The sequence below is a fragment of the Myodes glareolus genome, chromosome X (assembly GCF_982192425.1).
Source record: "Myodes glareolus chromosome X, mMyoGla1.1, whole genome shotgun sequence".
Lineage (NCBI taxonomy): Eukaryota > Metazoa > Chordata > Mammalia > Rodentia > Cricetidae > Myodes > Myodes glareolus.
Genome location: NC_142053.1, coordinates 50,014,928 through 50,042,722, shown reverse-complemented (window position 1 = coordinate 50,042,722; position 27,795 = coordinate 50,014,928). Strand labels below are relative to the sequence as shown.

Below are 27,795 nucleotides of genomic sequence, written 5' to 3'. Positions count from 1 at the left end.
TCACATTAGTATAAACTTGTAACATTTACAGATCACTTTCATTCAGATCCTTCTACTTTTCCCACTGACTAGCTTTAGAAAGTGGGCAGTTTTAGTCCCATCTCAATGATGAAAACTATAGGACCCAGTGAGATGTGATGGCCTGTCCAAAGTAAAACACATTTTTAAAAATGGGAAAGTTATAGCATGTTGAATTCCAATCAGAGTGTATATCTTCATACAACCGTTTCTGAATCCAATGGTCAAACTTTGCCAAAACAATATATAAACTTTTTTTTAAAAAAAAACTGCTAACATGCATATTTCTAGGGAAAAATGATGATCTGGTTGTAAGGATCAAAGATTTTATGGATATCAAATACAGTCCAGTTTTTAACACAGAGGAAGAATGTGGACAGATGAAGAAAACCATCCTAAGTTAAGAGAAATCAGGGGAATGGAAAAACGTGGAAGCAGTCCAATTTTCCCAAGTGTGGGAAAATCTTGGGAAATCATGTACTGAAAGAAAGTTGAGAACAAAAAATCCAGTTCCCAAACAGCACTACTGACGATGGCAGCTGCATAATTCTTTCTGTGCACTATAAGGTATTTAGTAGCACACTCAACAGATACCAAAAATGTACTCTCCTTCAACTGTGATAACATAGAAATGTCTCCACATAGTACCCAGTGTTTCCACTATGATAAAATCCCTGCCCAGCCCCCAACACCATTAAAACCACTTAAATAATTAGATTTTGGAAACTATCCATATTTTAAAGTAGATATGTACCATGAATATCTCAGTGCTTAGAGAAGCCAAAACTAGCCAAAACATAGAGAATAAATTGAAAGGCAGGAATGATTAAAAAGAAAGAAAAATATAAACCCTATCAGAAGGCTATGGCAGTGGCTTTTGGGTATGAGCCAAAAGTGGCTTCTATATGGGAAAGATCGTTAAAGTTAGAGATAAGGCTCTGGGAGTGTGTTGGAAACTTTGTCAACTGTTAGTATTTATTAGAAGGGTCACTTTTAATGCTGCGCTTCCCTTCCCATTTTTGATCTAGAATTAGAAGGTGAGACATGATGATCTCAAAGTCCCATTCTAGCTACATTCGCGACTGATGTCAAAACACATTCACTAACTTAAACCACATCCATTAGTCTCCTATATATTACTATTATATTAATATATTACTATTATCAATAGTAATGCTATTGAGAATCAAATGGGTACTACTTTGTGTAATGATTCACCATCTCAGATTAAGTTCAGTACAATAATAAATAATAAATAGCTAAAATATACATTGTGTAATATATCTTAATTTTTAAATTACCTGTAGTAATTTAAAGTGTAGCCTCACACATGCGATTCCTTGTGTGTGGAGGTCAAAGAACAACTTGGAGGAACCACTTCTCTCTTCCCACTGTGTGGATCTCAGTGATCAAACTCACGTCATAAGCCTTGATAGCAATCTCTGAGTCATCTAGCCAGCCCCATGTAATGCACTTTAAAGGCATGTGACTGTATCTCTTTTAAATATAAATAATAGATGAAGAGTTACATAGGAGAGGTACTGAAAGCCTACTTCAGGAAAATGTACCATTAGGTTTTGCAAAGACTGTTGGCAAACATTAACTACAGTACTAATTGTGCGATCTGCCATGGACTTTATTTTTGTTATTTTTAAAAACAAAACACAGTATTTATGCTAGATTTTCCTAATATTTGAGAAAAATTATAATTAGTTTCCATCGACTCAAATCCTAGTAGGAATATAATTAGTTTTTTCACTATAGAGATTAACATGAAGTTTCCTCAAAAGAATAAAAAGAGAACTCCTGCATGACCCAATCATACTACTCTTTAGTATAGACTCAAAGGACTCTCAGTCAGTACATTACAGAGGTACGTCCATACCTATGTTCATCACTAGACTGTTTACAATAGCAAATTATAAAATCAGCTTTGGCATCCATCACAAAAAGAAATTATGAAGAATACATAGTATATATATACACATATGTATACAATGGAGTTGTATTTGGCCATGAAAGAGGATGAAATCATGTCATTGCAGGGAAATAGCTGCAAATGGTATCATCATGTCAAGTGAAATGTGCCAAGCTCAGAAAGATGAATACTGTATGATTACTCTGATTTGTGGCTCATAGATTTTTTTATAGATACATAGGAGCATTTATGCATACATGCACAACATAAATGCCGGAGCATTTATACATACATGCACAACATAAATGCAGGAGCATCTATACATACATGCACAACATAAATGCAGGAGCATTTACACATTATATACTCAACATAAATGCGCGAGAGAACCTGTTTGTGGCAACAAAGGCAACTAGCAAGAAAAAGAAGGAGGAGATGGAAGTATAGGGCTAAAAGTAGTAAAACTACTCTATATTTTTAAGTGAAAATGTGTTTATGAAGCTTATCACTATGTACAATGAATATATTCCATGAAATTTTTACATTTTAGTATTTGTAATTGCTCTACGCATAGGCTGACTTGTTTTTCAAGTACATCTTTAACAAGTAAACTGGAGGCTTTGGAAATTAGTGAGATGTTTATATGCAAATTATTAAAAACTTAAAATCAATATTTTAGAGTATTTAAATATTAAATACATACATTAAAATTGTATCTGTACTATTTTTTAAACCTTAGTGACCTTTGTTCTAATTTTTAGAGTTAAGGTTTTATAATAAGTGTAAGATTTGTGGGAATATTTTTCTGATGACCTGTTCCTTGTGAGGCTCTCTATTACCCTATCTTCAGATCATCAGCAGAGGTATGTACATAGCAGATACTTGAGACAAATACCAAGGTATGTACACATTCCATTGTACACGTACTCAGTGTACGGAGAATAGGCCAGAGACAGCTATAATTAATTGAGGGAAAAAGCAGCATGCTACCCCAAAAGTGAAATAAACAGATAGATGATAGAAAGAAAGTTAGGTAAGCAGGTAGTTATGGAGCTTCCTTGATAGGCAGAAGATAAATATAGAGAAAAATTAAAAATATGTAAACAAGAACCTGAAATCAGGAACCAAAAGTGGTAGGGGACAGGGCATGGATTGCAGGGAAAGGGATGAAGAGTAGACTTGACAAAACACATTGTAAGCATGTGTGAAATTCTCAAGCAATAAAAAATTAAAACATATAAACAATAAACATGCATGTGGAAGACATGTAAATATGTGTCTCTGTGTACATATGAGCCAGAGGAAAACAACGCCAATGACTTTAGGAATTTAGGAATTAGCTCTACTTTACTTTTTTGTCTCTGCCAAGTTACCATACTATTTTTCTTTCCTTAATTTGTGAACAAACCAAAAGTGGAAATAATGGCCACATCTGTTTGGCTTCCTTAAAAATATTTGAGTACAAGAAGAACAGCTATGAACACAACGTCCAATCATACCCCAAATGTATAATTCATTTTTTTCGGTTTTAAACAACTAAGACTTCCCCTTCTAGTATAGATATCTCTGGGTGACTTTATCAGATAGTTTTGAAATGCAAAAGACGACATCTGGAATGATGCATGTATTCTTGTACAGAAAAACAATGTGGGTAAAGGGGAGAAATGTGAACTATAAACTACAGAAAGAAGAGACAAGATGTTCTAAGAAAATACTTATTGAGAAAAAGAGGTGCAACAGACTGTTTTACTTGGAATATGACTCCTGTCTTTATAGAAATACAAGAAGGAAATTCTTCACAGAGTAAGGGAGATCTAAGACTAGTCCTTGGTAGGTAAGAAAGGAACAGGTTTGTATAATTATTAGGGATAAGGAGAAAAGAGGAGAGCACCCCAGTACAAAACAGATGACTAGTACTTTTTCCCTTCAGATCCTAAGAAAGTGATAATAGAAAATAAATGAACCAAGATCCCTGAGCAACATCTGCATTCAAAGCATAATATGAAATTGGGTGAGGTGGTTCACTTAAGTGTGATAGCACAGGCAGGCCTTTAATCCCAGCACTCAGGAGGCAGAGGCAGGTGGATCTCTGTGAGTTCGAGGCCAGACTGGTCTGCAGAGTGAGTTCCAGGACAGTCACGACTACATAGTGAGACACTGTCTTAAAAAATAGAAAAGTGAATAAATACATAAATGTGGAAATAGATATGAATATATCATTATAAAGCCCATTATTTTGTATGTTATCCAAAAAAAGGCTGAAGTAAATAAGATTGATTTGAAATAACCATACCTTCATTTATTCATGCAGATATGCTTTAGAATATCACTAAACTAGAAGTGTTCCAGCCAGTTAACGAAGCCTGATATGTACCTAGCACTTGTGTGGCTACTCCAGAACATATCAGAGAAAACCAAGCTCTGTAGCCTCAGGGAGTTCCATGTCTGATCTCCTTAAAAACAAAATGCACGTCCTAGTTGTGTAATTCTGACATTCAATGAATTTTTTTTTTAAAGTGGTGTTGCCAGGGCACTCAAATTTATAAATCTAGCCGGGTGGTGGTGGCTCATGCCTTTAATCCCAGCACTCGGGAGGCAGAGGCAGGCGGATCTCTGTGAGTTCGAGGCCAACCTGGTCTACATGAGCTAGTTCCAGGACAGGTACCAAAACTGCAGAGAAACCTGGTCTCGAAAAATTTAAAAAAAATTATAAATCTGTTGTATTTGAACAGAATTATGAGGGAAATTGCTGAAGGAGAGTTAATCTATTTGCCAACCAGTTAGTAAAAGACTCCCAGTTTTCTGTTGTTGGTTTGGTTTTGGTTTTTGTTTGTTTGTTTGTTTGTTTGTTTGTTTGTTTTGCTTTGTTTTTGTCTTTGCCTTAAATACACATATGTTATCAGAGCTATGTGGAACATCTTTCTTGGAGACAACCTTTCCTCTGGAACTAAGGTTTCAGCTTCTCCCTTCCTTCATAATTCCTATGAAAAACACGAATGCTTTGGACTCTGTTTTTATCAACACTGTCATAAGCAAAAGGAGGAACACAGTGTCTTTCCACTATCTCCTTTCCCATCAGCACGGTCACGCAGGACTTTTGCGTCACTATCTGGACGCCTAACTACAGAGGTTAGTTGACATTTTTTAACTGAAATATTACTTCCAAAAGGCTTGCCCATTTCCTTATGTACAGCTTCTTTCTTAGCCCACTTTGTAATGGTGTTTGAATACCTTTCTATTAGGTGGCCACGAACACAAGGCAGAGAGCCAATCCATGCACACCTTGACCAGGTTCCAGCCCAAATGCATGAGGAAAAAAGCCTTCATTTTCTGAGTGAAGTATTTAAGGAAACTCATTTTTGAGAGTCTGTTTAACTTGAGAACTGTTTGGGGAAAACTTGCTTTTAATCAGGCTTTTGACTACTGGCGGTTAATGAAAGGTTGTGAGGAGAATGGGCTGCAGTGAGAGAATGTTGAGGTCGCCTTTGGCTCCTGTCAAACAGAGAGGAGGGTGTGACAGAAACAATCAGCTCTGAGACTTTTTTTTTTTCCAAACTAGGTCACCCCTGATATTCTACTTGTACAACATTCTCATTGTGGGGCATAGGGAGCAGTATGAGGGATGGTCCTGCCCCAAGAATTCTTGCAAAAAGTTCTGAAGGTTTTATCCACATGTCACAACTAAACCAGTGCCCCCTCAAACCATAAAACTGTCTTTGATAAAGAGTTCTTAGTGACACCAAAATTCTTGGAAGTATAGATGGCTGTGATTTTTTTTTAATTATAGCTGATGAACACCAGGAAAGTGTTTTCCACATGGGACATACTTGCTATATGTTTATTCAAATGAAGTGGCATATTTGTGGAGCAAGACAGAATAGCCCTATAAAATTGAAACTAGAAACCTTCTCACAAAATGCTTATAAAGCAAGTAATGCTATAATTAGTATGTTACCATACAGGAAAAAAATTATAAGCATTACTTTATAGTAAAAGTTGATAGTTTATAGACACTGAAAAAGAATCTCAGAGAAGAAATACAGAATACAGGACTAGAGCTAGAAGATAGGATGAGACAGACATGTTCCCTGTGAATCTGGGAGAATTTTGGATGCAAAAAGAGCAAGATTATTGGACAGCTACTTTTGGGACTGAGTGGATTGATTTATAGTGAAAAATTTTAGGAAGCTCTGCTGTCTTAAACAATTCTTATTGCTTAACAGTTGTGTTATTCCTTGAATTATCTCGCTAAATATGCACATTAATTTTCAAGGAAAACTGTCTATTTCATGGAAGACTGTGAAATTCCATCTTTGAACCTTCAGTTCATGTTTTCAAATAACTGGACCTTATTTTATGAAATCAGACAATGGTTTTCATCATAGAAGGTACAAAGAATTAGACAAGGAAACAATGCTAATTGTCTTTATTCCTTTCCATCACGATGCTCGGGAGCAAAGGCATAAAGAGAACATATCTTCTTGTATGTGGTGATATAACTAATAACTTACTTCAAACCCCCATTTCCCGTAGCTTACATAAATCGCCTTCTGTTGCCAAAGAAGAAAACTCATCAGTTGAACCTTTTGCATGAGCAGAGTGTATCTCTTCCAATCTGCCTTTCTGGATGCATTGGGCTCTCTTCTGTCCTGTGGAATTATTGGCCATAGGGAAGGAAAGATTCCATACACGTGGAACATTTCCAGGCAAACTCTAAAATGCAAGAAAAAAAACCATAGAGGCCATTCCACAGTTAGCATTGCCTAAACACAGCAGTATGGTTTGGATGATTTGCACAAGCATATAAACAGTGACATCCACCCCCTGTCACCTGCTTCATTTGTGACCATGCTATGAGGGAACATTTTCAAGGACAACAACACAGACAACATCTATTTTCTTCTCTTCTCTTTTTTTTCTCCCTCATTCCTCATCAAAATGGTAAGCTGGGAGAGAAAATCAAGTGCTCTCATTTGGACATGATGTAGCCCTTGTAATAATAAACTTATTGTTGCTACAATAGCCTGTACAAGGCCTGCATAAGCTTGGGCCTCTGGACATTCAGTCATGGGTGGAGAAAAACCTCATGGGGTTCTGCTCTTTCCCGGGGAACTATTGACTGCTGATGTATTCTTGGGAAAACGAATTGTTATCTTTAGTAGTGTCGCCGCTAGTGGTTCCCCCATGCTTCATTGGATAACACCAACCCCAGATTCAAGGGGATAATCTTGATTAAACAGCATAGATCACAAATAAAAGCAAACCAGAAAGACATGAAAGTGAGAGGAAGATTTGTGAGAAAGAGGGGGGAGCAGAAGTGGAATGAGAATAAGAGAGGGTAGAGGCTAAGTGTGATTAGAGTATGTTTTATTCATTTGTGAAATTGTCAAAGAAGCTTAAAATTTAAGATTGAGTAAATAAGTACTTTTTCAAAAAGCATAAATGAAAGAAAGAAATATCATGAACTGCAACTTTACCACTATTTAAACCTTGCCTTATGCCAAAGTGAATTTGCCATAACTTACAAAACAAACTTAACTCAACAAAATAAAGTCAATTAAAATGAACAGAATTTAAAAAATTAAGCTATGCTTTTCAAAACTAAGCAAGAACTATTGCAGTATGTTTACTACACCTTGCTATTCCCTGGAAAGAAATAAGTGTGAGAACTGACTTTGGAAACCCGTCCTCTGCCCTTCACACATGTGCTATTGCATATGTACACACACACACACACACATACACACACACAAGAAATGAATGCATGTAAGAAATAAGATATGGGTCAACCTTTAAAGAATATAACATTTACTTGGGAAGAAGAAACATGTATTTGTAAAAAGGCAGCAGAGAAGAGTGGTTATGATCTTTGACACCCTAATCTGTCTGATTCTAAGTATCAGATATATATATATATATATATATATATATATATGATTTTGAACACATTGTTTAACCTTTTTCTACATCTGTATGCTTATTGTGAGCTGATGGTAATAATGCCTTAATACTGACTTTATGTGAGAATTAAAATGTACTGAACATACTAAGTACTTTGCTTATTCTTGTTGCAATAATCCTATAAATTAGAGCATAGCTCAGCTTTTAACCCCTGTGGCCATATGAAAACAGAATGTAAAAGAAAGAAGAGGTGAGTGTACACTGGGAGAGATAGATGAAACGGGAGCTTGATTTTGGTGTCTATGGATTTAAGCTGGCATTGGTAAAGGGTGTAGTAATGCCAATCAAGGAGGCTATAAATGAGAGCATACTTAATACTGAGACTACAGGTATCTGTGGTGAGAGGAAATTCAGAGTCCAAAAGAACCATTACAGAACTTCAGAAAATCAATAAAGTCGCCGAAATCTTATCTGTAATCTGTGGACAGCTTTACATTTCATTTTCTTTACTGGACATTAAACCTTGATATTTCCGTTTTCAAAAGGATCAAAGGATCTTTGCGGGATTATTTTAAGCATTATTTTTTTAAAAGATAATCTGCAGACAGCAAGTGAAAGGCTTCAAAGTGAATGGTACCCATGTTAAACCCTTGGCATATTGGATTCTGTTTTTATTTTTTGAAGATTCTTTGGAGGTTCCCATAGCCATGGTTTAGATCACACCATCATGTCTAGAAAAACCACAGCGGTCTTTCCTGCAGCCGCCATCTAAGCCCCGGGTCAGTCTTCAGCTATGCAGTAAGAAATGCTGCAGTAGATGCGTTTCTCCCCAAACTTATACAGCAGGATTTGACTAGCAAGATTTTTGTAGTACCAGAATGTTATCTTATCAGTAAGGGATTCAAAACTATTTTGGATGATACAGAGGGCAAACAAACAAACAAACAAAAAACAGATTTCTATTTTCAATCAAGCGTTTTCAAATGACAAAGATAACTTCTTTCAGAAGAAGTAATGGTTATCCAGTGTTCTGTGTTTACTGCTATTTCCTATAGGCTGACTTTGCTACTAACCTAGATTTCTAAATCCGTACAAGAAATCTTAAAATGTGATGTCCTTTTATCTCAAAGCAAAGGAAGTGGTCTGCTTTTTCCCTCCATTAAGTATAATATAAAAAATAATGTGCATTTAATTTTGAACTATTAATTCAGTCCAAAGGAATTCTTTTGGAACTCTACATCTTCTTGAATGCACACATGCAGAGGACCTGCTTCATTCAACTCTCCTGACATCTCGTTTTGCTGTGAATGAGTTGGACTCATAAGTCCATAATAAGCTAATATTCAAGGACTTTGTCTTCTCCCCTGCCCCAGAGAGCTTTACAAAATCCCTCTGTCAAGCTGAGATATGGGGAGCCCTGGATCAAGGAAAGCAGGCCATAAGCCAAGATCATCAGAGCCAATAGAAGCACCAAGGAGCCAGAGGCTAGAAAAGAACAAGGGTTCAAGGCAAAGTAGGGCTAATAGGCAGGAAGCCCGCTCTGAAATAAACAGTCCGAGTAGGGAATATAGAGGAACTGAGAGTCCAGAGACAACAGGCAAGCAACACAACACACCACAGTCATGGGACCTTGCAGCTACAGCGAAGACCCATCCTAGGTGCGGAAACTTGCTTCTCTATTCTTTTGCTCAACTAATGAGCCAGTGCTTTTTCTAGATGGGTGGAACTGGAGTGAAATAGTTCATCCCACCTTTCAAAGTCTAAAACATATTGTTCTAGAAAAATTGTGTAAAGTTTGAAAAAGTTAGACTTGGAAGAAAGTTTAGAGAATTTCTTAATTGTCTATCAGTTTTTAGAAGAAAATAATTGAAGCTCATTGAGAGAGTGGAGTTATTTTTTAAAAAAAACAGCAACGTGGTAGGAAGGCTGAAGCCACAGATTCAGTGTTCTGACACCACTACCCATTCCATGATATGCTTGTGCCTGACCTCTGCAAAGAGACTTTGGATGGCAGATATGACTGACAGCTCTAGGATATTTACTGAACCCACAGGGCTTTACCCTGAGGAGAATGGAAGCAAAGAAAGCTACGCTAAGTTAGGGACATGTTGGGTAGTTAAAATGGAGGTTCTGGCCATTCACTCTAGAACAAATAAAACAAGAGAAACTTATTGGGATTGAGGCTACTTGGCAATTCATCAAGACAATTCATCTAAACACTCCCTTCTCCACGTGGCATCATAACACTTGTCACACTGAGCCAACTGTGGACCAGTGTCAGCTCATCACTTGAAACTGTGAAAACTGTTCTTTCTTATATTACTTTGAAGCCAACGCTGTGCTACTTCCTATAGTATAGGCAAGTAACCATTCCCTTGCTCTTTGTCATCCTCAAAAAAGGGTTTCTTAAATACATAGATGCATGCACGAATGTGTGTGCGCGCACACACACACACACTCACACACACACACACACACACACACACACACACTCGTCCACACAAATAGAAAGTTTAAGGTACCCGCTATGTGCTCTATACTTGGCCCTTCCCTCCTCTTTGTCTCTGTCCCATTCTCTCCACACCCCTCCTTCTCTTGCTAATACTTATTCTTGCCTAAATGTACCAATGTATTTTTCCCGGCTTCTTCATTCCCAGGTCAATTAATGTTGTATTCACTTTCCTTCACCATAAAGTCTTACTGTTTCCTGGATAAAAAACACTGTATTTCTGAGGTTTTGACCATCTTGGACAATAAGCTTATATGCCTTATTGTCTCATTGGTCTTTGATCTCCCTTTGAAAATTAGTAGAAGAAATGCATTTTTTAAAATTTCACTTATGCTCACTATCAACTATAATTCAAGATGTCACATAGTGATGTCAGCATCTAATTTAAATTTGGAGAATTGTGAGTAAAGGACCTCTCCTTGAGGAAAAAAAGGTTTAGAAAAGGCTGCATAATATTACTGTGGAAGGCAGAAGCTTCTTTCTTTTCTAGGTGTCCACTAGTGGAGCAACGACTTTGTATCTAGTCAATTAAACACTGCTACTTATTAGAATAAGTGGATTAGAAATGATGGATCCTTTCTTCTGGTTCTAACTCTGACCTCAGTAAAGCCAGTTAATTTATCTCTGGCCTTGTTTATAAACCTTAATAACCCATTCAGTTGATTTGAGACTGGAATCTCAGAGTAAACAAAGACACCAGTGGTTTCACCAGTATACTTTTGGTTCCAAGTAGGCACTTAATCTGTTGGATGACAGATAAGAAAGGCTAATGTAAGGAATGTAACATCAGAATGAAGGAAAGGAATAAGATACAGTGGTGTGGGTGTATGCATGTGTGTGTGTGTGCACAGACTCATATATACATACAGAGGAAGGGAGAGAAACAATTTTATTTCAAAACAAGACAATATATGCTGCCCTCCGTTTCAGCAAAGAAAACCTTGGATCTTTTTTTTTTTTTGCTGAAACGTGTAATTTATTATTTCTTTAACTTTTTCTTGTGCTGGGACTACAATTCAGGCCCTTGCACGTGCTTGATTATAGATCTAGCTCAGATTTTCAAGCTAGACTAGAGCAACGGCCAGTATTTGTCTTCCTGATAAAGTGGACTTCAAATACAGACACTTGATACAGACACTTCTAATGAGACATTCCCCATTTACAAATTATAAGTCCACCCTTAATCTCTCCTGAAGAAAAACAGACTTGATTAGGCATAGGAAGTGACATTTTTAGTAACCAAAATTCTTAAAAATATCTTACAGCCAAAGGCAGTGTGCCTCTGTGTGTCCTGACACTGATTATTCTACAAAGTAAAGTTCAGGACTTGCTCACCAGTGCACAGAGTGATGTGTGCCCTGATCGTGGATTTCCTTCTTGGGAAGTGAATAGCCCTCTTGAAATGAACCAACTTAAGTACATAAAGCACAGCAGGAAATGGGACAGCTTTTATGTTGACATCATGACTATCCTCTCCTCTTTTCATCTTATCTCGTAAAAGCCAAATCTAAGTGATCTTATAGAAGAAAGGATGATCTTTGTTGGAGGAGATCGCTTGTTGGTTCCTGGATTCTCAGCCCTGAAATAATCACACAGAAACTATATCAATTAAATCACTGCTTGGTCTATTAGCTCTATCTTCTTATTGGTTAACTCTTACACCTTAATTTAACCCATCTCCATTAATCTATGTATTGCCACATGACTGTGGCTTACTGGGTAAAATTTCAGTGTCTGTGTCAGGCTGTGCTACATGGCTTCTCCTTGACTCCTCCTTCTTCCTCCCAGCAGTAACTTTAGTCCCCTCCCTGCCTACCTGTATTCCCTGCACAGGCCCAAGACAGTTTCTTTATGTACCAATAGTATTCACAGTACTTAGAGAAATCCCACATCAGATCTCTGCTTGTGGTAGCAGTAAGAAGACAGCATTGTTTAACAACTTTCTAAAATTGAAATAAATAAAATTAACATCATTCCAGCTGATGTTACACAATTTACAGATTTCTATGGTAGATGTTCAGACACCAACTGAATTTAACTCAGACTTAATTGGTATGTTAAAGACAATCATCTTGTAGCCACTGATCTACTTTAAAAACAACAGTTTATGTGCTCATTGACCTTTAAAAGCAAGTAAGGCAAGTGTGAGGTTTTGAGAAAGAAAAGGTAACTGAAAACCAGAGAAAGGGAAGAGTTCCAGCAGACATCACAACCAGATGTGGGCCTGAAGAGTGTTGAGTTCTGCACATGATATTTAAAAAAGTGTGGGTCTAGATGCTCAGATATTCTGTAATTACTGAAAACCCATAAACTACACACAGTGCTAGAAAAATCCGTTCATTGTTTCAGGAAATTCACACTCAATCTGGAGTCATAACTAGAAACTGACAGATACATTCAAGATATATTGGATCTGGATAACCTATAGTTAGCATGCACATGAAATTAAGACTCATACAGTACATATGTGAATAAACCTGAAAGCAAAGAAAGCCAGAAAAACCTCTTTCCATGCCATTGATATAGTAAGAGGCAACCTTGGAAATGCTGTGATGAGATTCCACTACAGTAGTGAGCACCCAAGGTACTCACCAAAAATAAGCCCAAACATGGATCAACACACAGTTATGAAATTACAAACCTTACAAAAACATTAGGTACCATGAGAGTGCTTTCAATAGCACAAATGAGAATAGAGCCTTTCCGTGAATTAGGGATACCAGAGTAATTGCAGAGTAATTGCAGAGGCATTAGAAGATTTTGAACAGTGTTAAAAGATAAAAAGTAAGGATGTAGAAAATTGTGGCCAAAAAGTTCAATGATGCTTACTCATAGTCTATATAAAAATTGTAATTCAGAGATGGGGTAACTATATTTAATAGCAAGTTGTTGCCCTTAAGAAATTCTTAGAAATCCTGGGAGAGGAAGACATTAAGATGTGTGGAAAATGAAATACCTTTTCTATTTTCACCCTGGCTTGCAGTTCTCTCATATCTGCTAAGTCAATCTCAGGATCTTTCAAAGCTCTTCAAGGAGTAATTATATGGATTTGAAATGCAAAATAGAATCTGTTATCAAAGTCATTGAAGCTTGTCAGTCACACACCTGAAAAATATGAGAAGTTCGGAAATCCATTTATTGTCTTACTTTCAACTTTCTCATTAATGTCAAAGAAGATATAGATCAATATATTTGGACTTTACTAATTTATCATTGCAAGCACAGATTCTTTAAACCATAATTCTACAAATAAATGAAAGTATCCTGTAAGACTCTATTGAATACACAATACTCACAAAAAAACATTACATTTATTCTTATCATCATGTGTAAATTGCGTTTCCATCTTTTATTATCAGCAAGGTATATAAGAAATTTCTGTGATGCATGTATATTTATATCTAAGACATCAGTTGTTCATTATTTGTCAGTAAACTACTGATGGATATCTTTGTTATACAGAACAGTTTGTAATAATAAGACGTGCATTCCATCAGTCTATAAGTACTATACTCTTTCCCATCTACCTATAAATACCCATGCTACACAGACACCCGTGGGCACACAGGGCCACACAAACCGTACTGCCACTACAGCTGTCACAGACTTCATTGCATTTTAATTTTCTTACATCATAATCACATTATGAAGTCCAGGCTTCATGGGCTGAGGAACAATAGAACAATTACCAATGGTTCAATCTCCAGAAGAGGGAGGATGGAAAGGCAGACGATAGGGGGCTGAGAAAGGGAGGAAATAGGTGACAGAAAGGGAAAGGAGGAGAGATGAGAAGAGAATCTTTGATTTGGGCTCTCATGGAATATAAATATTTGTACTACCACTTTAGAGACATTCCTCCTGAGCCCATTCTTAGCTTGAGTACATCTGTTTCAAGAGAAAATCTGATACAGTAATAACTGTCAGAATAATTAAGCTGGTTATGATTGCTAGATTTTCAAGGTCTCAAAGCAATCTTTGAAATGTTGATTCTCAGAAAGCTCTTTGAGAAAGAAAAATTGAAGTAAGCTAAGGCAAAGGAGAACCAGTTCAGTTCATGTACTCCACTTTGAAAAAATAAAATAGAATAAACCTTGCCTACCTTATTACTCAGTACCGAGGAACAAACTGAGTTCTTTCTATTTTGATAATCTTCTGACTGCTTGGGTGTAAATGTGAATTGGCTATTTCTACAGTTATGAAATGACCTTCAAACTGTCTAGAGAGAAAACAATACAGTAGCTAACAGATGCCACTTCTAGATAGAATTTGATACACCAGACACATAGCAAAGATACCTAGAGAGGTTCTGTTTTAGATTAATTGCCCAGTCGATGCAGAGATCCTTCCCTGCCTCTTGCAAGCTAGGATCTCTTCTCTTTAGCACATACTGAAAATAACTATATGATAAAAGCTCCCTTGGGAACTCTCCTTCCAATGTGGCAGATGATGGCTGAACAGTTTTACTGTTTGGGGCCATCAGCATAAGGCTTCAGAATATTTACTCAGCACTGTATAAAATAAACTTCTGAAATAGCTGTCTCTTCTGTTTATTTAACAAGGATCTTTCTGATGGGAAGAGAAAAATTACTTACAAGACAAATTGCTTCAATGGCCAGTTCTGTGAATGTCATGTCAAGGGAAAGGGCAGACACTGTTATTTTTGATAGAGCACCTCAAGAAGACCCCTTTTTTAAACACTAAAATAATTGCCTCTCTCGATTAAAATCATGTCAGTCATGGACACTCACACACTAAGAATAATTTAAAGATATTTTAATATATATTGACATTTAATTTAATATATAAAGACATTAAATATGTAGAATATTTAATATATATTATATAATGTGTCTATATGTAAATTATATTATATATATAGCAGATATATTTTCAAGATAGCCAAAAAGAACAATAATCAATATTTATATCTATAATTGTATACACTGGTAGTTTTAGTGATTAGAATTTCTTATAATAATGTTTATCATAATCTATTAATTTTTTGTCATCTTGTTTATTTTTTATTGTTTTTATTGAGATACACATTTTCCTCTACTCCTCTTCTTTCCTCCCCTCCTCCTTCTACCCTCTCCTGTGACCCCCAATGCTCCAAATTTACTCAAGAGATCTTGTCTTTTTCCCCTTCCTATGTAAATCCTTGTATGTATCTCTTAGGATCTTCTTTGTTGTCTAGGTTCTCTGGGGTTGTGGACTGTAGGCTGGTTTTGTCATGAGAATGAAAGGCAAAAGGCATAGGAAAAAACATTTTCAGGTTTAGAGGCTCTTTTCGGGTGAATCATGCATATTCTAAATGCAAGAAAAATTTACAAGAAAATGTTGAAAGTATTGTCCCACAGATGTTCATAAATAAAACAAGATTGTCACAGTCAAAATGAAAATATCTCTGTCTCAAGACCATATCAGACTTCTCCTCAAATTTAATTTCTCCGTGGACAATCAAGTCTGAGAAGACAGAAAACACTGAGCTAAATTCCGATGATGTTTTTGAGTTCAAGAAACACTTTCATATACATTGTCTTCTTTCAGCTTTCCAGAATTATTACCATCTTCCAACCTCATTACATTAATAAGAAATTACTTAATATAATGTTAGGTTAGGAGTATCAGCTCAGGGGTTATGGTCATGACAGATTTAAATATAAGATCCAAATTTCTTGAAATTCAGTCCAATGTACTTTCTATAATGCCCAACTATCTTACCCAACTTCAAATGGAGCATGTGTTTAAAGATACAATCTCTAATTTGTGTTAATCACATTGTTCAGATTCTTAACCTTGACAAATTGGATAACTATAGGAGAATTCTAAGGTCCAGGACCTGAAATTTGAGAAGGAATATATTAATATTATAATAAAATAAATACTCATCAATATATATCTTTATGTGGTTAAGCCCAAGCTGTTGCCCCATTTCTCTGTGTTTATGGGTTCCTTGTATTCCACTTTGCCTTCACATAGACTCTAACTCTTATTTAGTTGTTCCTTTATGAAAAAAATTGTCAAAGAAAGTCATTTTCTAGTTGTGGTGCTGAAAGATATTTTGATTCAGAAAGTAATAATTTAGAACATGAAAGCTATTGATAAATTTAAGATAGAATGAGGACTTTGTCTATGGCAGAGAATAAGGATGGAAGCTCCACAAGGAAAATATTTTTGAAGTGGTTTTGTCTAGTGTTCTAAGCAATGGAAAAGTGTGATTTGGGGAGAAAATTATGTGTGCTGGCTGGTTTGGTGTGTCAACTTGACACTAGCTAGAGTCATCACAGAGGAAGGAACCTCAGTGGAGGAAATGCCTCCATAAGACCCAGCTGTAAAGCATTTTCTCAAGTAGTGATCAAGGGGACAAGGCTCATCCCATTGCGGGTGGTGACATCCCTGGGACAGTGGTCCTGGATTCCATGAGAAGACAGGTTGAGCAAGCCATGGGAAGCAGGCTCGTAAACAGCACTCTTCCTTGGCCTCTGCATTAACTCCTGCCCTTTCTGAGTCTCTGTCCTCACTTCCTTCAGCAAGGACAGCAGTGTTGAAGTGTAAGTAAAATAAACCCTTTCTTCTCCAACTTGCTTTTTGATGCTTCATTGCAGCAATATAAACCCTAACTAAAACACTATAATACAATTATACATTGATGGATTCATGTGTCAAAATGCCAGCATTGTATTTTCTATGTCATTCGTCCCATACTTACTTTGCAGAAAAAAATATACAATTAATACCACCAAAATTATAAATACCTGTATATATGATGAAAAATTTATAATTAAAATTTACATGACAAAGTCAAATAATCTTTCTATAATTGTTTAAACATTGTAAGTGATGTAAAGAATACAGAATATGTTATGACTGAGTTTTTTCCTGAGGTTGTATTTGTAGACATATTTGTAATTTTAATTTTAGTTTATGTTAAGATCCTCCAGAGAGGCAGAACCAATGTGATAAAAGATAATTTATTAAGAGGATTAATGCATGTTATTATGGAAATTGAGACAGACCACAGCAAGCTTTTGTGTGGTAAACAACCAAGACAGTAGCAAGTCTTAAAATCTTAGAACCAGGGAAGCTTCTGGTGTAGCTCTCAATGAAGAAGTAGAAGACACAAGAAATCTTGAGTCTGTTAGTGACTATCCTTGAGTTCAAGGGCAATAGAACTCTAGTCCAAGTATCCAAAACCATGGAAAGAAGAGTATCTGGATCTAGGCCAAAAATGGTAAATTTTCTAGAAATGACTGTTTTCCCTTAGTAACTGCTGTGTCACTGTGATCAAAGTAATGGGTAATATAACTTTTAAGGGGGAAAGATGCTTTTAGGCGTATGCATTCATAAAGTTCAGTTCCTGGTAGCTTTGTCTCCTGCAAAATTTGGGCAGAAAACATGGTGAGAGGAGGGCTGCATTGAAAGAAGGACTTCTTGGTTTCTTGACATATAGGAAATGAATAGCAAGGAATGTGCAAAGGACAGGAATGCTATAGCTCAAAGACCTGTCACCAGAAACCTACTTATTCCAATAGGCTAAACCACCCACCCTCTTTCCACCAAACGCCACATGTGCAATCACATTACGTACCCCTTCAGTGATTATTTGAAAGCCCTTTTGTAATCCAGTTTTCTTTAGAAATGCCACTGGGAACATAAACAGAGGTATTCTTAACTAATCCCTGAGAAGTTTCTTAGTCTCATCAAGTTGATAATCAAGATTAACCATCGCAGGACCAGGGAGATCACTGAGTAAATAAATTGCTTACTACATCAGCAAGAGGACCAAGTTCAGATCCCCTTTCCCTACACAAAAACCTGGACATGGCAGCCTGACCCAACTGCAATCCCAGTGCAGTTAGTACCGAATAGGTTGCCAGGTCAAAGAGCACACCCGATTTAATAAGAGATCATGCCTCAAAAAATTATAGAAGACACCTGGCGTTGATCTCTGGTCTCCATACCTAGACACAAGTACACACCTCTGCTTATACTAGAGAGGTGAGGAGAGGAGAGGAAAAACAAGGAGATGTATAGCCACACTCTCGCTTTTTAACTCCACCTGGGCACTCAACAGTGTGTACAATCCCAAATCAATCCATCACCTCTGATGCCAATCTCTTCTAAAAACTTCTTATATATGTGACCAGAAATAATGATAACCAGCTATGGAGTTATTCCATAATCATCTCAAGTCAACACCAAAATTTAACCAGCATTTTGTACTATTTTTCTCAAAAGAGATCATAATAGAAAGAAACAAATTAAAGTCTATACGATCTAAATAGTGGACACTCTATTATTGATATGTCTTCTCACTTACAGAGAATCAACATATGCTCTTAAATAATTTTAATTTTAAAGGAAAATTCTCATAAGGAATACTTAGTACTCTCAAAAAAGAAAAATAATTAGGGATCATTTCCATTTGATTCTTTTATTTCAGTTCTTGGGAGAGGTACAGTATAATTTAAATGCTATAAAGTAACAATTTATTTACTTTTCAATTTTTATAATAGCTTGAATTTTATAATTTTTCTAAAGCCCTCATAATAACATGTTTTTCTCACATGCAAGAACTGTTGGAAAATAGGCCACCTCTGAGTTTTCCTTTGTATGTGAACTGTCCATCCTTGTCTCACAATAAGAACAGGAAGAGATTTACTCATTTGTTGTTTTTTTTTCTCTTTCTCAGGTAAACCTCTGAATATCCCATGCAAAGCATTCTTTGGATTCAGTGGAGAGTCTGGACCAATGATCTATTGGATGAAAGGCGAGAAGTTTATTGAAGAACTGGCAGGTCACATTAGAGAAGGTGAAATAAGGTATAGGAGTCCAATTGTTTATTTTTCTTTAGTGTCTTTACAATTAGCCAGTAAATCATGCTAGGAAGGATTCTAACTAAAAAGTTTGCATTGCAATGTCAAGTCATTCTATTCTCTAAGACCTGATATGTTGGAAAGATTAAGAGTGATGCCCTCCCTTAAAATGTACATTTACAAAACAAAGACTTTTCTTCTAGTATCGAAAAGTCATTTCAAAATATAATGATGCCTTCATGCTTTCTAAGCAAATTCCATGATGTTTTCCAAGTTTAGACCACTGTTTCTACACTGGTAAGAGCAGGGCTTTAAACTTTGCAGGTGGCATCTAAGTTTGATGGACAAATCTCTGCTCTCTCCTTGGGGATCAAACAACATCTTCCTATGTCATAAGTGTGAATCTGTGTTAGTGATAGTAATCTGACACTCTTCCACAATAACTGTTGATTCTTGTTAGTGTTTATTTGTTTTGTCTCAGCATCCACTGCTTTCTGAAAGAAAGTGACGCTTCAGTTTAGCCCCTCTTTCAATATTTTCACTGTCCTCTTATTGTTATCCCATCTCATTATGTAGCTATCAGTTCAATTCATTTGGCTTTGTGTTTTTATTCTTTAATTTATTTTTGAGATTATAATATAATTGCATCATTCCCCCATCCCTGTCCTCCCTCTGAACCCTCAATTTAGAACCCTCATTCTAAATTCATGGCCTCTCTTTTTCAAAAATTGCTGTTATATAATCTCTATCTATCTATCTATCTATCTATCTATCTATCTATCTATCTATCTATCTATCTATCTGTTAAATAGATACATATTCCTGAATATATAAATACAACCTGCTCATTCTGCTACTTGTATGTAATTTTTCAGTGTTGATTATATGGTACTGGATAACTAGTTGGTGTACTTTTCCCTGGGGTAGGTTCTTTCTCCCACTCTCAGCATATCTTAGTTGTTTGTAGTTTTTTGTATAAGGCAGGGCGTTCTTGCACTTTCTCCACCTATTTTAGGATATATGCTGTTATTGTCCTTGTTTATCTCATGTTTGTGAAGCCATGTTAGTAAAACTTTATATGTGGGTACATCCTTGACATCCCTGGAAGATACAGTGTCACACAACAATCTGTCCCTTTATCTCTTAGCAATTTTTCCATCTCTTTCATTGTTCCCTGAACCTCCGGTGTGTGGGTTGCTTTGTAGATGTAGCCATTGGAACTGGGCTTCACAAATCCGCAATTTTGATTGGTTGTAGTTTTCTGTAATCGCCTTTGAATGTTGCAAAGAAAACTTTCTTTGGTGCAGGGTGAGGAATATACTTATCTTTGAGTATAAAGACAAATGTTCAGACTACAGTTAGGTATTGGTATGACAAATCTTTTTCTATCCAGCCAAACAGCTCCCAAGTAACAACACAGAGATTGGCTAGCTATAGCTGAGATTTGTTCCTAACTAGCTCTTATAACTTAAATTGACTCATTTATATAAATCTATTTTCTATCACATGGCATTACTTCTCTTCCATCTTGCAGCCCCTGTATTGTCTCCATGTCTCCTGGCATCACCTGTGCACCTAGATTCCTCCTCACTGTTCTTTCTTTCCCTGGAAGCTTCAACTATACCTCTTGCCTAGCTAGTGGCTGTTCAGATTTTTATTATACTAATAACAGCAATGCATTTACACACACTGTAAAAATATCTCACATTTCCTCCTTTTTGTCTAAATAAAAAGGAAAGATTTTAGCTTGAACAAGGTAAAACTATATACAATAATAACAATTATCAAGTAAGAATTATATTCACAAAGTTTAGTTCATATGTACTTGGCAAATTTGGAGAAAGTACTGTGTTGTCTATCCAATCTAAGTAAATTCAAAGTTTTCTACCTAACTTTATATCATAACTTGTATTACCATCCTAAAAATATCTGTTTAGGCCTAAAAATATCTTATTAGATAAACAATTTAAGTTTTTATATTTCTCAATCTTATAAATTTTACATCTCTTCTGTAAGTTTATTTTCTGAATTTAGAAACAAGGAAAGCTATAAAACTATAACTATCTAGTCTTCAACCCCATCAAAAATACAAGAAGGATATAATATTACCTGAAAAAAAACAGGAAGTGTAGATAAAACAACTTCCAAAAGTACAGAAATGACAGAAACAGATGGCTACATGGACAGTCACTCAAAATTCCTCTGCAATGCTGAGGCATCCATAGTTGGTCTACAAACATAGAATGTCTGACAGACTTTTCTGTGAAACAGGAATTTTGAAGGACTGTACTACCTTGAACTCACAAAGTTTGGAAGTTGTTTTCTTTTGTGTTCTGCTTGTCCAGTTTTGACAGCATACAGTCAGTAGTCAAGGCAAGAAAAGTTTCCTGCCCAAATATGTATGTTGGTTTAGCTTATCAGCCTGTACAATGAAATGTCTCTCTGTATTTAGCTTATTCACAATCAAAAAATTCAAAGAAAATACATTTATATATTTATATAAATTTATAACATTTATATATATATATATATATATATATTCTAGACTCTCTGCGTATATTCCATCTTTATATGGCTGATTTTTCTTACTCTATTATATTTTTTACAAGTTTGGTATTTATTTTATTATCTTTATTCCTTTATCTATGACTGTCTGTACTCTTTTATATTATAATTGTCTGTACTCATTTTCCTCTCTCTCTCAAGTCTACATACATTTATCCAACACTGTAACCTGTTTAGAGGTCTTTTTCATCTGAATTTGTCTTTATTGCATGCTTATCTATAATTAGTTTCTGACCAGGAGTGCTTTTTAAAATGCTAAGCAGACATGGCTAGGACCAACTTCATGGTCCTGCCTGTTGGCTCTGCACAGTCCAACATGGTGGAGGCAGGTTCACTGCCTCTGAGAGCCATGCACACCACTCCACTCCAGCTCCAGGGTCACAGCGTGTCTATGTAACCATTAAGCATTTTGTAACACACTTTTTACAGACCCCATTTACAGGCTTGGCCTCCTGAAAGAGCCAGAGCTGTTCGTGCAACTAGCATGAACCAAGTAGCCCTCCCCTAAAGAAGTTGAACAGCCTTTGCTGCCAATGCTGAGTCAAGAAGTCCTCTCTTAGAGGAGCCAATCCTCTGCTCACCAGCAGCAAACAGAACCTATCTGAAAAAAAGTGTGACTACCAAGAAGCTGTGCTACACTTTGTAGAGAAACCTTTCCAAACTCTCTCAGTTTTTATGTGGATGTAGTCAACCATGTTGGCAAACTATTTTGTAGACAGAGACTGCTTGTCCATTTTCCAGCCACCCTGACCTGAATAATAGTGCAGAAATTATATGAATTCCAACACTGTTTCACAAATAAATTATACATATTTCTAGCTAACTCATACATCTTGAATTAACCACAAGGCTCATGGTTTACCAGTAAGGCTCCATCCAGCATCTGTTGCCTTCAATGACTACATAGCATCTACCTGACTCAGTGTTCTTTTCTCCTCTATCTCTACTTGGAATTCCTGCCGTGCTCTATTCTGCACTGCCATAGGCCCAAAGTAGCCTCTTTATCAACCAATATCAATAAAACACATATACAGCATACAGAGGGGAATTCCACATCACCAAATAATTATGCAGAGACTTAATATCAACTGTGGAACTTCTCCCTATACCTTAGGCTTGTTCCTAACTTGCTCTTATAATCAAAATTTACCCATTTATATTAATCTATGTTTTATGACATGGCATTACCTCTCTTTCATCTTGTATCCCTTATTTCCTCCCCCATGTCTCTTGACATCTCCCGTGTGCCTAGATTCCTCCTCTTCTTCCTTTCTCTCCCTGGAAACCTTGCCTATCTCTCCTGCCTAACTATTGGCTGTTCAGCTTTTTATTACACCAGTCACAGCAATACATATTCACACAGTGTATAATCATCACACAACAGATTGAGTTGAAATATCTCCTCATTTGTGCAATAGAAAGATGAGTGTTCTTCCAGTCTGTTATATAGTGGCTATTGATAGGTGAGAGCACACTTTCCTTTCATTCACACCAGGCATCATGCAGCACAAATAAGTATAATTTTCGTAGAACTTGTAATATGTAATTTCCTATATTTTTTCTAAGACAAAGTCTTGTTATGTTGTTCAGCCTAGTCTTAGACTTTCTGTGCTCAATGGATCCTCCCAATTCAGCAACCCAAAATAGAAAGAACTGCAGGCATATGTGCGCCATACTTTGCTCTCACTGAAAAATACTTACCATAATTAGTATTATTTATAATTACTCCTATGACAATCAGTTCTCATGTGTTTACTCAATAATTCTAACCTATATATTTATAATTTTGAGGATTCATAATCTCCAAAGTCATATATTAAAATTGACAATAGGAGTATGTTTCTAGGAAAAATATTTTAGGAAAGTATATTTGATGTCATCAGTTATCAGAAAAATCAAAATCATATGAATACAATTCATACTCCTTAGGAGGCCTTAAATAAAAAATAAAAAACTCTGAGCTATAAATTATGTTGGTGAAGATGTGGAGAAATTGGGAAACTCACACCTCGATTATAAAAATGTAAAGTAGTGTAACAACTTTAAATAAAACTCAGGTAAATTCTCAAATGCTTAATCACAGGGATATTAGGTGATACAGCACTATACCTGCTAGGTATATACCCAACACAAATCAAAGCATATATCCACATAGGAATATGCATATTAATGTTGATAGAAACATTATGTTGAGTGAAAAATGAAAAAATATAAATGTCTATGAAGTAAGAAATAGATAAATGAAATGTGGTTTATCTACACAGTGGAATATTATTTTTGTAGATGTTTTTGAAGTACTGGCATCTGCTAACAACATGAACAAACTGGAAAGCATTTGTAAAAATAAACTCTTAGCAAAAGAACACATATTGTATAATTTTATTTATAAGAAATTTTTGGAACAGGATATCTACAGAATTGTAAACTTGATTCCTGCCTGCCCAAGGCTGGTTCTGATAGATGGCATCATAGGTGCTCATAGTCACAGTGAATAGATGCAACATTTTTGCAAATGTAGTCAAATAAATGCACATTTTTCAAGTGTATGGTCCAGTGGGAGTTTTTTGCACCTTCGTATTATTATACAACTACTACCATTATATATTACGAGAACACTTTCAACACTCTATAAGAAAATCCTGGAATTCATAGACTATGGCTACTTTTTGACAAAATGAAATTGTTTTAGACGGGGTTGGAGAGATGGTTCAGTATTTAAGAGAACTTACTGCTCTTTCTAAGAACATAGGTTCAACTCCAGCACCCACATGTCAGTTATTTGTAACTTCACTTCCAGAAGATCCAACACCCTCAAACAGACATGCATGCCAGCAAAACACCAATGTACAAAAGATAAAAATATTAAAGAAAGAAAAAACTATTTTAGAATCAAATCATGGTGATGGTTACATATAGTAGTCAACATTATAAAATAATTAGACACAACTTCAATGGAAAAATTTTAGAGTATGTGATTTTTTTTCTAAAAAAAAAGCCATTTTCAAGAGTATTTTGAGGTATGGTATTCTAAAGCTGAGGCTAGCATTGAATTCCTTAACCTCCCTAGTGCTGATAATTACAGTCATTAACTACCATGCCAGGTTTTTTGATAAAGCTGTTTTCACTGTGCATTTTTCTAGTTTTTTAATCAGTTCTTTGAGAATTTTTTTTATTTATTTTTTTATTTTTTTTATTTTTTATTTTTTTCAAAGTTTATTAAATTATAAAAGTTTCCATTTCCGGCCCTCCTCCCAAAACCCTCCCATTCCCCTCACTCCCTCTCCTCCTCCCTCTCCATCCCTAAGAGCAGTCAGGGTTTCCTGCCCTGTGGGAAGTTCAAGTTCCTCCCCTCTCCCTCCAGGTTCAGGAAGGTGAGTATCCAAACAGACTGGATCCCAAAAATCCAGTATATGCAGAGGAAACAAGTCCCAGTGTCATTGTCAATGGCTTTTCAGAAAGACTCCGGGCCAGCCACATTCAGAGAATTTGGTTGGATCATGTGCTTTTTCAGTCCCAGTCCAACTGACCTTGGTGAACTCTCATTAGATCAGTCCCCTTGTATCAGTGGGTGATCGCACCTCTCGCGGTCCTGATTTCCTTTTTCAGGTTCTTCCTCCTTCTGCTCCTCATTTGGACCTTGGGGGACTCAGTCCGGTGCTCCAATGTGGGTCTCCGTCTGTATCGCCATCCATCGTCGGATGAAGGTTCCCTCTGGTCTTGCCTTCTTTGCTCACATTCTCTTTCCTTCTGCTTCTCGTTTGGACCTAGGGAGTTAAGTCCAGTGTTCCAATGTGGGTCTCTGTCTCTATCTCCATCCATCGCCAGAGGATAACTACATGATTTTCTTCAGGTTCACCTTCTTATTTAGTTTCTCTAGGATCACGAATAATAGGCTCAAAGACCTTTAATTATGGCTAGAATCCACTTATGAGTGAATACATACCATATTCCTCTTTTTGGGTTTGGCTTACCTCACTCAGTAAAGCGTTTTCTATTTCCATCCATTTGCATGCAAAATTCAAGATGTCATTGTTTTTTACCGCTGAGTAAAACTCTAATGTGTATATGTTCCACATCTTTAACCATTCTTCTATTGAGGGGCACCTAGGTTGTTTCCAGGTTCTGGCTATTACAAATAGTGCAGCTATGAACATAGTTGAACAAATGCTTTTGTGGTGTGATAGGGCATCTCTTGGGTATATTCCCAAGAGTGAAATTGCTGGGGTCTTGAGGGAGGTTGACTCCCAGTTTCCTGAGAAACCGCCACACTGATTTCCATAGTGGCTGCACAAGTTTGCATTCCCACCAACAATGGATGAGAGTTCCCCTCTTTCCACATCCTCTCCAGCATAGGCTATCATTGGTGTTTTTGACTTTAGCTAATCTGACCGGTGTAAAATGGTATCTCATAGTTGTTTTGATTTGCATTTCCCTGATCGCTAAGGATGTTGAGCATGACCTTAAGTGTCTTTTGGCCATTCGAAGTTCTTCTGTTGAGAATTCTCTGTTCAGATCAGCATCCCATTTTTTTAATTGGGTTAATTAGAGTTTTAGTGTGTAGTTTCTTGAGTACTTTGTATATTTTGGAGATCAGGCCTTTATCTGATGAGGGGTTGGTGAAGATCTTCTCCCAGTGCTAAGAGGAAAGTTCATAGCACTAAGTGCCCAATTAAAGAAAACGGAGAAAGCACATATTGGAGACTTAACAGCACACCTGAAAGCTCTGGAAAAAAAAGAAGCAGACTCTCCCAGGAGGAGTAGAAGACTGGAAATAATCAAACTGAGGGCTGAAATCAACAAAATAGAAACACAGAAAACAATCCAAAAAATCAACGAAACAAAAAGTTGGTTCTTGGAGAAAAATCAATAAGATTGACAAACCCCTAGCCAAACTAATCAAACGGCAGAGAGAGAACACTCAAATTAATAAGATCAGAAATGAAAAGGGGGACATAACCACAGACACAGAGGAAATTCAGAGAATCATTAGATCTTACTACAAAAGCTTATATGCCACAAAGTTGGAAAATGTACAAGAAATGGACTGGTTTTTAGATAAATACCATTTACCAAAGTTAAATCAAGAGCAAGTGAACAATCTAAATAGACCTGTTAGTCGTGAAGAATTAGAAGCTGTTATCAAAAACCTGCCGACCAAAAAAAACCCAGGGCCAGATGGTTTCAATGCAGAATTCTACCAGAACTTCCAAGAAGAGCTGATACCTATACTCCTTAAGGTATTTCACAATATAGAAACAGAAGAGTCATTGCCAAACTCTTTTTATGAAGCTACAGTTACCCTGATACCAAAACCACATAAAGACACAACCAAGAAAGAGAATTACAGGCCAATCTCACTCATGAACATTGATGCAAAAATTCTCAACAAAATCCTGGCAAACCGAATCCAAGAACACATTAGAAAAATTATCCGTTATGATCAAGTAGGCTTCATTCTAGAGAATTTTTTACAGTGTGTTTTGATCATATCCAGTCCCTTCCCCAGTAACCCCAAGATTCATGACCTTTCACTACCCACCAAACTCTGTGTCCACTTCTTTTTTTGTAAAAACAATCAAGTCAAATTTGTGGCACCCATATAATCTCAGATGCTTTAAATTTTGAATGTATTGGTTACCTGGCATAGCAAAGATATTCAGCAAACAATAAGCCTCAAATTTAAAATCCTTGTAAACTTGAAGTTTACTAGTTAGTGCCATTTTATTAGGAAATTTTTAATCTTTTATTTGCAACTAATATAGTTAAATTTATTTTAAATCACTTTAAAATACTCATGCTTAAAATTATTATCAACATATCTGCTTTAAAATGTACCACTTTTCATTTTTTTTTCTGAGAATGCAATTATCCCTCAAAAGGACACCTGTTAAATACATTTGTACCTACTTAGGTCCTAATTGAATTTCTACTACCCAAAGGCTCAGAGCTCAGTTTTTTAAACAAGAATAGTAATTATATGAACCCAAAGTAATTACCTCCCCATTCTTGGATGTGACTGAGTGGATTTTGAAAGTAAACAGTTTTATTGGGCTGTAATTAACAGGCAA

General features: G+C 36.2%; 1 protein-coding gene across 1 annotated transcript in view; it reads left to right on the top strand.

Annotated features, from left to right (window-relative positions):
• Window positions 1-27,795, top strand: part of Il1rapl2 (interleukin 1 receptor accessory protein like 2) — a 577,524-nt gene that overhangs the window by 497,500 nt on the left and 52,229 nt on the right. Inside the window, exon 5 of the mRNA XM_048458168.3 lies at window positions 19,039-19,168. Within this exon, the coding sequence (XP_048314125.2) occupies window positions 19,039-19,168 (130 nt within the window). The remainder of the gene's footprint in view (window positions 1-19,038; window positions 19,169-27,795) is intronic.